General features: G+C 39.8%; 1 protein-coding gene across 1 annotated transcript in view; it reads left to right on the forward strand.

The window, feature by feature from the left end:
• Positions 1-5,858, forward strand: part of shtn1 (shootin 1) — a gene marked incomplete at its 5' end in the record, with an annotated part of 42,181 nt that extends 36,323 nt beyond the window's left edge. The window contains 3 exons of the mRNA XM_080037086.1: positions 3,666-3,716; positions 4,725-4,878; positions 5,624-5,858. Coding sequence (XP_079893212.1) covers positions 3,666-3,716; positions 4,725-4,835 — 162 coding nt within the window. The 3' untranslated portion in view covers positions 4,836-4,878; positions 5,624-5,858. The remainder of the gene's footprint in view (positions 1-3,665; positions 3,717-4,724; positions 4,879-5,623) is intronic.
• Between the last annotated feature and the right edge of the window lie 5,470 nt (positions 5,859-11,328).

An 11,328-nucleotide genomic window follows, 5' to 3' on the forward strand; every position in this document is an offset into this window, starting at 1 on the left:
TGACACATGTCCCCCAACAGGAGACAGGTAATGTCTTTATCATGACACATGTCCCCCAACAGGAGACAGGTAATGTCTTTATCATGACACATGTTCCCTAACAGAAGACAGGTAATGTCTTTATCATGACACATGTCCCCTAACAGGAGACAGGTAATGTCCCTATGACACATGTCCCCTAACAGGAGACAGGTAATGTCCCTATGACACATGTCCCCTAACAGGAGACAGGTAATGTCTTTATCACGACACATGTCCCCTAACAGGAGACAGGTAATGTCTTTATCATGACACATGTCCCCCAACAGGAGACAGGTAATGTCCCTATGACACATGTTCCCTAACAGAAGACAGGTAATGTCTTTATCATGACACATGTCCCCCAACAGGAGACAGGTAATGTCTTTATCATGACAGATGTCCCCCAACAGGAGACAGGTAATGTCTTTATCATGACACGTGTCCCCTAACAGGAGACAGGTAATGTCTTTATCATGACACATGTCCCCTAACAGGAGACAGGTAATGTCTTTATCATGACACATGTCCCCTAACAGGAGACAGGTAATGTCTTTATCATGACACATGTCCCCTAACAGGAGACAGGTAATGTCTTTATCATGACACATGTCCCCTAACAGGAGACAGGTAATGTCTTTATCATGACAGATGTCCCCCAACAGGAGACAGGTAATGTCTTTATCACGACACATGTTCCCTAACAGGAGACAGGTAAGTAAACATTAAAGGTGATGTCCCCTAACAGGAAGTAATAATAATAATCCATTATATGTATGGGCGCATTTCAGGCCTCTCAAGGACACCTAACATGTATAATTAATAAAAGATAAATACAGATTTACAACAATTAAACAGAGCAAGGGCATATACAAAGCAAAAACAACAACAGACTACAATACTAATAATTACACAGAATATGCCAGTGTAATGTAATGTCCCCTAACAGGAGAGTAGACATGTTCCTTAACAGGACACATGATCTCCACTATGGATGTCAAAAAAATCTCCTCATAGGTCATTTATTTAAATAAATGTCAACACACGTAGGTTATAGTGTTCCTTTCATTTGTGAGGCCACACTGGATTACTATCAGGCTCATGGTCTACAAGGAGTGGAGCAAACAACCCCATCATCATAACACTTGTTATGGAAATAAAATTAGAACGCCAGTTATTTTAAATAAATTGCGAGAATGAATGTAGAGGCCACAAACTAGGTGCGCATATGTGTAGAAGAAGATAACTTGGCTTAATTTTGAATAGCCCCCATTTATTTATTAATTAAAATTCAAGTTTTTGATTCTAAATTTTACAAAGGAAATGTTTATTTACATGTCTTTATTGTGTGGGGAAAAAACACTGTACCCGTATTGGTCCGAGTATAAGACAACCCCGATTATAAGACGAACCACCCGTTTTTCAAAACTCAACTCAATCAATTTTATTTATTTAAATAATATACGAAAATAAAAACGCATTGAAAAAAACAATTTTCTTCATTGCAAATAAACAGTAGGATAGTGCAAATAGACCGAACTCTGATGTGTTCACCACAGACTATTCTTCACACGCAAATTCCTCTGTCCCGCTGTGATCGCTCTCGCTGTCATCTCTCCTATGCTCTGGTTCGGTCATCCTCGCTGCTGTCCTCGGCATCTGAGACGCAGCATTTATTTAATGCTCATAGTTAATCACATAGCCTAGTGCTGAAACGAAAGCTATCAACGCCGTGGTTTAAGGCTGAAATGATAACCGGGGCACTTTAAAATAAAGCGTCTCATTCATAAAATCATTAGGGCTTTGATGCAAATGATGAAATCTGAACATTACAGCAGCAGTGCTAGTGCGTAAAAGGACAGCGCAGTTGGCATCTCTCCTCAGCACAACTGCAGCAGCTAAAAAGCCACAGTCGATCGCTCTGCCGATTCCTGCCTCTGACACGTTGACTCGCAACATAATGATTTGAGGCTTTGAATCGGCTTTGTCGATGTCCGTTGCCTCTTTTTTCTCTCCACACAAAGCGTTCTCTCTCTTAGCGCACAAACGCTCCGGCCGCTTCTGAGAGCACAGCCAGTGTTCCACCCGATTAAAAAAAGAAAATAAACACAACTTGGAAAACACGACCCAACTTTTTACGACCTATTTCCGCGAAAATAAAACCCTCTTATACTCGGACCAATATGGATTGTGTAATGATCAGACCGCCATTACATTTTTCATCTCGCGCAGCAGCTCACGCACCCCCAGGGGTGCGCGCGCCACACTTTGGGAATCCCTGCTCTACAGAGTCAGCAAACAGCTTCACTGTCACAACATGCTTCCTCATTTGGTCTGATGTTCATTAGTTAATGTATTCATTCAAACCTTCATTGAAGGATTGCACATCCTTGAGGTTTCTGTCATTTGGGATTGTGTTGAGCTACAAAGAAACAAATGGCAGAGCAGCATACTCAGTGACAAGGGCTTTACACCGAGGTCAGTTGAATTGTCCAGGTGTAGTGAGTGTGGATCTTGAGAATGTTTTGTATTCCACAAACCTTTGCTCATGTCTACTAGTTTGAGGTGAACATGCCACTTGAGGAGCTTTAAGAGAAAGCTGTAGATTCTCAGCAGCGACTTGAACAGTCCTCAAAACGATACAATACATGTTCCTTCAGCACACTGTGAGCAGATAGTTTGTTTGAGTTACATACAAGCAAACTGAGCAGCAGTAAACCTACAGCAGGCCACGCAATGGACCAATGGAACACAAGCCACACTCTGTTGGGCTCCTTGCTCTGATAATTATAAATTCAAACTGATTATTATAGAGGTAATATGAACGCATTTGAATTGTAGACTTGAATTTTCCATAAACAGGAAAATCCCTGCATGTTATCTGGAGAGCCTGTGGATAGGATGCACTGATGAGTAGATACAATAGAATGCATGTCTTAATGATATATTAAGATACATGTGAATAAAGTCATAATGTAGAAGACAGAGACATATAGGAATTAGGCTAGTAGGCTACCAAAAAGTATGTGAAGGAAGTCAACTAAGAAATGTCACCATAGAGAAATGATAGCAAATTACAAAGTACAAAGTGTGGATGTGTCTCACAAGCAATACTAGTGCAAACAATAAACCGGAGAGTCATTATAGAAATAGCATGTTTATGATTTTTTGCTGTGATTATGACAGAGCATCTGTTGTCATCTTTTGTTGAAATCACAAGTAACGCAGGCGGCTGCAGACTGGGGGCCTGGGTGAATTTTGTCTTACATTGTTTGAGCTGGTATTGTTCGCTGCTCTTAAACCCATCAGGGCTGATCTAGGAGCTGCTTGTTTTGATAAAACATGACATATATGGCCAAGACATCTTTTAGTCTGTGTTCCAACAACTGGGCCAAATTAGATAGCATTAGTACCTGCTCTACAAGGTAATTATAAATAATGAGGATGGGAAAATTGATGTGACTCAAAATGATTGTGTGTTTACAAATGTGCTCCTTGTAGAAAGCATACGTCCTTGTGCTTGCCTACAGTGTGTGTGTGCTAAGAGGTGCAGTTTAGCCTCTAAGTGCTGGAAAATAAATGTAATGTGTCAGACCGCTGCTTATTTACCAAAGCCATCTTTTCCCTCCTATTTTCCCTTTTATCAGGTGGAGAGGCGGCCCTCTAATTCGGCCTATCAGGAACTTAAAGGAATCATGGTAATGGGACTTTAAGACAACCAAATGTCCTTACATGCTGTGTTTTACTAGTTAGACTTCTAATGTGTTTTCTTCACTGGTGCTCAAAGTTAAAATATAATAAAATTCAGCAAAGATTGGAAAGATATTTTATGGAGAGACAAATACTTGTACAATATTTTAACAGGTAAAGTCAATATTTTTTATATTTTATTTACAATTTCTTCAGAAATGTTTGACTAAATAAGCAAATTTGGCAACATCTAACTAATTATGCATATATTTTCATCTCTTTAAAATCCCCAAATCTAGATGTTGGAGTTAATATCCCTTTTTTATTTTTGCAACATATAAGTGTCAAAAGTTATTACAGAAAAGATTTTGGATACAGGCCGTTTTTCATTTCACAAGACAAAAATGACCGTGTCTTAAAAATGCATTTACGTCATGTTTTTAAGAAGAAAATCATAAATCTGACAATTAACAACATATGAACAAATCATTCTGAAATAAACTTCAGAATAGTGCTGAGAATGATCATGGAGAGATTTCTGGTTCAGAGTATTGACAAAAAAAACTAATGTTGAGATAACGTCCGTTAATGTACATTTTGGACCTTTTGATTAATACTAACAGAAAGAAAACATGTTATGGAGGCAAAATAGACAAAAATCTCTAAATGAACCAGTGCTTGCCTGCTGTGTCTCGCAAAGTCACAGTTAAGACAAGACCCATTCATTTTGATGTGTAATACTTTCCCTGTAGCATCTACAGCTCCGGAAAAAATTAAGAGACCGCTCCAAATGTTCAGTGTCTCTTGTTTTACTCTTTAGAGGCATATGTTTGAGTAAAATGAACATTTTGATTATCTAATATAAACTACTGACATCTCTACCAAATTTACAATAAAAATATTGTCATTTTGAGCATTTTCAATAAGTAATGTAGAGATAAAAATTTAAGAAAAATCCAGATGGGTCACTTCATTTTTTCCGGGGCTGTTTGTGCTTGTTGTTGACCCTGTCCCAGGAGAGTTTCAATAGAGCGTCTCCCCAGCCAAAGACAGTGTCTCCTGCTACAAGCCGTGATGAGGAGCTGAGGAGCATTCTGCTGAGGAGGAGGGGGGCACTGGACTCCTAACATCTCCTAACATCTCCTCACCTTCATACACACAGTCTGCAAGGTGAAGATACAATCCTTTATGGAGCTTTACATCTCCATTCTCTCATACAATTCCTGTTTTTTCAACAAAAACATTTCCTGACGCTCAGACACCCTAATAACATAGAGTGTAGAGCAACAGCTTTAGAATACATAATATAATTAAATAAAACCTAGCACCCAGTCCGTTTGGACAGCCAAACACTGTATTAAAGCTTCTTGGTTAAAAAACACAAGTCTACAGCATCAACATGTTGGGTCTTCAAGGAGGAACTCCTTACATTGAGTTGTTTGTGTCAACTTAATACATTAATAGGTTGTTTTGTTTTACATTGTGGAGCAAATTGTCATCTACAGCTCCGGAAAAAAATAAGAGACCACTCCAAATGTTCAGTGTATCTTGTTTTACTCTTTAGTGGCATACAGTATGGCTGAGTAAAATGAAAACTTTGGTTTTACTGTACTGACAACATTTCTACCAAATTCACTAAAAAAGTAATGTAGAGATTAAGATTGAAGAAAAATCCAGACTGGTCTCTTAATTTTTTCCGGGGCTGTAAATTGAAGCTGGAATTGTTACTCAAGCAAAGAAGTGAACATTTAGTGTGACTTGAATGAATATGAGCCAGAGAATGGTCATCATTTAGAAATGAGATCACATAAAGATACATCAAGATCAGCATGTTTTAGGATGAATTGTGCAGCCTTAGTTCAGACTATAAATAACTATGAACAATTCAACTAAGCGCCCTGTCCTCTGTGTGCAGGTGTCCATCCAGGCCCGTCTCCTGCAGTGTGAAGGCTGCCACCGGGCTTTACAAACCATGCACAATCAATGTTTAGCATTTCATTTTACTGTCTAAACAATTAATTTGGCAAAATCATTTGACTGTATGATGAGGACTCAGCAATACAGTCATATCAATAGTGAGTGGATTTCCAGATCATAAAGAATATATGAGAAAACATTGTGTTGCTCAGTCTAGCTGTAGGCATGTTGACTGAGGCCATTTCATTTGAGTCAAATGAAAGAGGTGCATCCCACACCACCTTTTCAGGGTTCATTCAGCCTCGTTTTGTCAAACTGAAGGTAAAGCCCAATGCATTGTTCGCTGTGTGTGGAACAGTGGAGCAGGTTTTTTCAGCCTTGAGCTTTTTTGCCAAAGCAACATTCTGTCTGTGAATGTCTAGACCGGTGTTAACCTTGTAGCCTGGCAGTGAGCAATTACAGGTTGTGTGGCAGACTTTGTCTCCACTGTCTGTCTCCTCACTCACTCTTACACTAGCCCCAACCTTCTTAGGCCGTCATTACATACAGTTGTTCACAATTGTTCAAACACGTTCAATTGAACATCAGACACAATGTGCACAACCTGAAACTCACCAACTGTCAAACCAATCCTGCTGAACTCCAAGCACATTTCCTGCTTTAGACTCAGATTCCCATTCTAAACCACACATTTTTCACAACACGACACACCATTATCTATATCTTGCACACTCTTCCTGAATTCTCTCTCTTGGTGTTCACACAGAACACACTGCCAATCACATTTCTAAACTCAAAGGCTGTTGTGCAATTAAAAATCAGCAATTTGCTATAGAAGGGGTCAGAGATGAGCTCCTGTTTGCTGTGATTTTCAGTAGACTGCAAAGTTTGGGTACAAATAAAGTATGTGTTGTTACTGTAAAGTATTGTGTGTTGTTTTCTATTTGAGTATACATCAACACATTATATGGTATATGTTACATCCAACAACTAACTCTGAACATGCAAATGCATAAAACAGTGAAGCCAAAACCTTACACATTCTAAAAACAGCTGTTTTTTGCATAAAGCACATCTGTGTGCTGTTGCTGTTTGAAAGAGTTATTCAAATGGTGCATGTGTGTATAATTTTGATGTTAGAAACAGTTTTGAAATGGGGTTGTTAGGTTTTGTTTCAAGAGTTTCATTTTACCGTGTACGTTAGGAGTTTTATCTCCAAGTGTTTTCTCTTATTCGGCCTGTGTGTAAACTTTTGACACAGTGAGCCAAATTCTGCAAAAGTGTAAGTATGTAAGTATGTTTGTATGTATTACAGCCCTGGAAATTCAGAAGTTTGTAACATTTAATTTTTTATTGAGTAAGAAATCCTACTGTAAAAGATCTCTCTAGGTCGTCCTCAGACGAGCCCTCCATCGTTGCTTCCAGTCATCCCGATTCTCCATACATCTGGCCAGTTCATTGGTACTTTGCGCTCCTGCATCCTTCTTGAGTACATCCACTTAGGCAGTGCTTCTCAAAGGTGGGGCGCGGTGAGTTGTCAGGGGGGGGGGGGGGGGGGGCGGGCTGCCTTGATTTCCAACTGACCCAAAAAAAATATATATATATATTAGTGGTGGGCCGATAACGGCGTTAACGTGCTGCGTTAACGCCAGACTCTTATCGGCGATAAAAAAAATATCGTCGTTAATCTCTTGTTCCTCTTATTTTAGCGTGGATATATACCTGGCCGAATTGCACTGTAGTGCACGAGTCAGAACGAGTCCGACTTCGCACCTGTGTAGCCTACCACATCAAACGTAACGTGCTGACATGGATGCAGCTAGGAAGCCGCCGGGTTTGCTTCAGGGAAAATTTATTTTTAAGAAGCTTCCCAATGGAAACCTCGACAAGACCAAGGTTGTTTGCACCTTGTGCAATGCGGAATTGGTTTACTGTAGGAGTTCTAACAGTCTGTGCTCTCGGAAGCGGCCGGGGCATGCGTGTGTGCAATGGGAGAGCTTTGTGTGGAGAGAAAAAAAAGAGGCAAGGGAAATCGCCAAAGCCAATGCATAGCCGCGACTCATTAAAGGTTGAAAATCACTGAATTACACAACATGTAGGCTAGCCTATGGCTTAAGGCTATGGAAATCATTATGGAAACAATATTTTTTTTTATCAGTGATAGCTCAGCTGATCTCGTTGCTATAGAGACCACGTCCGTCCGCTTTGTTTGACAACTGAAAGAGCTGCCAAGTCTCACCCTTTTGGCCGTGAGACACACTCATATCAACCAGCTCACACTCTCACACGCTAGCCTACAACTCAAATTTCTCACGCGGAGAAGTTAATCCCCAAAATAACGATTGTTTTGCGGGACTTTTATTTTGACAGTCTTATATTGAAAAGCTAACGGACATGAGTTCCGTGACATCCTCTTTCTGCACGCAAGTTAACTTGATGCATTAGGTGTGCACCTGCACAGGAGATGAGCCCCTGGTCTGATGCGCTACCTGGCTTGAGAAACACGTTCTCAAAGACTTACTTTGAGTCATTATTTAGGAGCACACACATGTTATGAATGAATTCAAATGAGCCATTTTAATCTAGATTAATCTAGATTAATTCCAAAATTAATCTAGATTAAAAAAATTAATCTATGCCCACCTCTAATATATATATATATATATATATATATATATATATATATATATATATATATATATATATATATATATATAGGGGAAGGTGGGGTGATTTGTGCATTTTGGAAGTTGCAAAACCCCTTGTTTCTAGAAAACCGTGGAAGAAATTGGAAATGTGACCACATATTTAAGAAGAGCCATCCATTTGACTCATCCTGTAAAGAAGGGAGACACAAGGAATAAGATATAAGCACATTTAAGCTCAAAAAACTGTGTTTTGCCTTTCAAAGTAAAATTTCCATGATCAAGGTTTTTTGATTATTGTGTCTGAACAATTATAGACACGTTTGAAAACATTTGACACATGTTTTAGTGCTTTGGTATGCTACACTTTGAGTCTATATAGTTAGCACAATGTCAACCCTAAATTGCTGCATCATGCCTATTATCCAAAATTCTGGGGTTGGGGTGATTTGTGCGCAAGGGCCTGGGTGAGTTATAAGTAAGTAAGTAAGTAAAATGTATTTATAAAAGCACATTTATGACAGTTTGCACTGTCCAAAGTGCTGTACATAGTGCATTCAGTAGGTAAACAATGAAGGTAAAATAACAATAACCAAAATAAAAGACGTAAAGCCCATACATCCACATAAACACAGATAGTAGTGCAGAGGTAAGTAAGTAGTGCAGAGGTTAATGGGGAGGAAACACCAGGGTGTACATATGGGTTTTGAGCCTTGATTTAAAGGCAGAAATGTAGGGGGAATCACATTTGTCAGGTGGCAGTTGGTTCCACAAGCACGGAGCAACTAGTGCAAAGTACATTTCTGAGAGTTGTGCCAGTGGCATGGCTGTATACGCTGGTCACCAAAAGAAAGTGATAGTCTACAGTAGCTCAGGAGAGAGTGACATCTCAATTCCACTTAACGACACCACTGATGAGAGTTCAGATGGCCAGAAAGATGATGATGGTGACTTTGTCATTGTGACACAATGACGCACAAATCACCCCACTACGTGGGGTGATTTGTGCGACAAGACAACTTTTTTTCCGAAAGCTATATTTCTTAAACAGTTTATTCCAGATCCAAAGTTTTTATTGCCAGGGATGCACAACATCCTGAAATATATGTACATATTTGAGTTGGAGACATAACTGTCAAGGCCTCACTTTAAAATCACTTTGAGTAAAAAGTTGCACAAATCACCCCACCTTCCCCTATATATATTATGCTAGCAAGCCCGATGTGTGCTTTTGGTCATATCCGCGCGAAAGGCCACGATTTGCAGTAAATAAATGTCCACATGTGTCTCCAAGTGTCTCTGTAGGCTATTTAAAAATAAATCAAGCAAGTAGACTAATAATAACATTAATGAATTATTGGTTATCGCATCACAGAAGGCCTATTGGCCTATAATAATAAAAAAACACAACCTTAACTATGTTTACAGTTTAAAAATGTTTTGAATAAAATGCAAACCTCAGTGAATAATTAGGGGGCCAAGCCCGAGAAGGGCTGGGACCGCGTTTTGCAGAGCAACGCGGTTCCCAAGCCCTGCGGGGCAGGGAACCCTATTGTTTTTGTAAGGATTATTCTTTATTCTTTATTCTTTATTCTTATTCTTCCATGCGTAAAAGTGGTGCTGCAGCCCAAACCGTAAAGGGTTGGGACATGCCACTTGCATGGCTTATCCAGGTCCATGGTACGTACGCAGAGGAAAAAATTCAGACATCCCGGCCACTAGGTGGCGCTACAACAAAGGAAAAGGCGTTTTGGGCTATAACTTCCGCACCGAAAGTCCGACAGTCAAAAACTTTATATCCACAGATGCACACAAGTTAGATGCATCTTTTGAGATAGGCCACGCCCATTTGCGTATATATACATTTTTCGCTATATCGCAAAAACTGTGTCAGTCACCAAAACATACTCCTCCTACAGTTTTCGCCCGATTTATACGAAACCAAAAACATTATGCTCTACCAACTCCCACGAGCAAAAGTTGGTCAAATAATTTTTCTACGACCATCGGAAGACCAAACGGTAGCGCTTTAAAGATTTGCGAAAATCCGTAAAAAAAAAAAAAAAGAGGGATTTTCTTGAAACTCAAGGGAGACTATCATGGGGCATACCTGAGTCTATAAAAAAAATATGGGCAAGAAATTCCTATGTATGCCGGACTTATTAAAAAAAAGAGTTTTTCAATTTTTTGGCCTTTTTTCGCCATTTCCTAAGTCTTTCGGCGGGAAAATGGGAAAATTCAAAAAAGTCTCTTTACAATGGAGAGGTTCACAATTTCATTTTGCTCATAACTCCCCAACCAAACATCGCACATTGAAAAATGTAACATCCACTTGTTCGGTACATTGAGCTGCATCTTTCTATCAAACACAGTTTTGCGAATGTCATCCATAGGGGGCACCAAAACCACAAAAAGCAAAGAAAACGCGTTTGGGCCTATAACTCCCACACCGAACATCGCACATTCAAAAACTTTACATCCCCGGATTCCGTGAAGCGAGGGGCCGGCGCCGCGGACGACGACGCCCGATCCCGAGTCGCGTGGGAGGCTTGGCCCCCGTTCACAACTGCTTGCAGTTCTAGTTTGCTCTTGTTTCTCTGTCCTGAGATTCACACAGACTGAGCAGTCTTGTTTAAATGTTACAAATTGAGCTAATAAACTGAACTTTGAATTTTTTTGCTGCAGAAGTTATCTCAGATAATTTTTGTTATCTAATTTGATAATAAGGTGATTGTATGCAGAATGCTCGTGCCAGAAACTCATACAGTGGTTTTGTACAGATAAATGAATAAATATGAGCACTTTCTCAATAGTATTTAAATTTAGGGGGGGCGGGAAACAATTTCTGTCCCCTAGGGGGGGGCATGACAGAAAATAATTGAGAACCACTGGACTTAGGTAAGTGTAGGACGTCCTCGAGACCGATGACCATGGTTTGGTTCCCATAGTACCAGTTTGCTGGCTGGCAGCTCTTGGTGTCTTTGACAGTGTCCCGCCAGTCTCATTCTCCTGACAGCTACTTTCTCGCTAACCCTTGGTATTCCTTCATACAGGATAC

This window comes from Ammodytes marinus, assembly GCF_949987685.1.
Source record: "Ammodytes marinus genome assembly, chromosome: 11".
NCBI classification, from domain to species: Eukaryota; Metazoa; Chordata; class Actinopteri; order Uranoscopiformes; family Ammodytidae; genus Ammodytes; species Ammodytes marinus.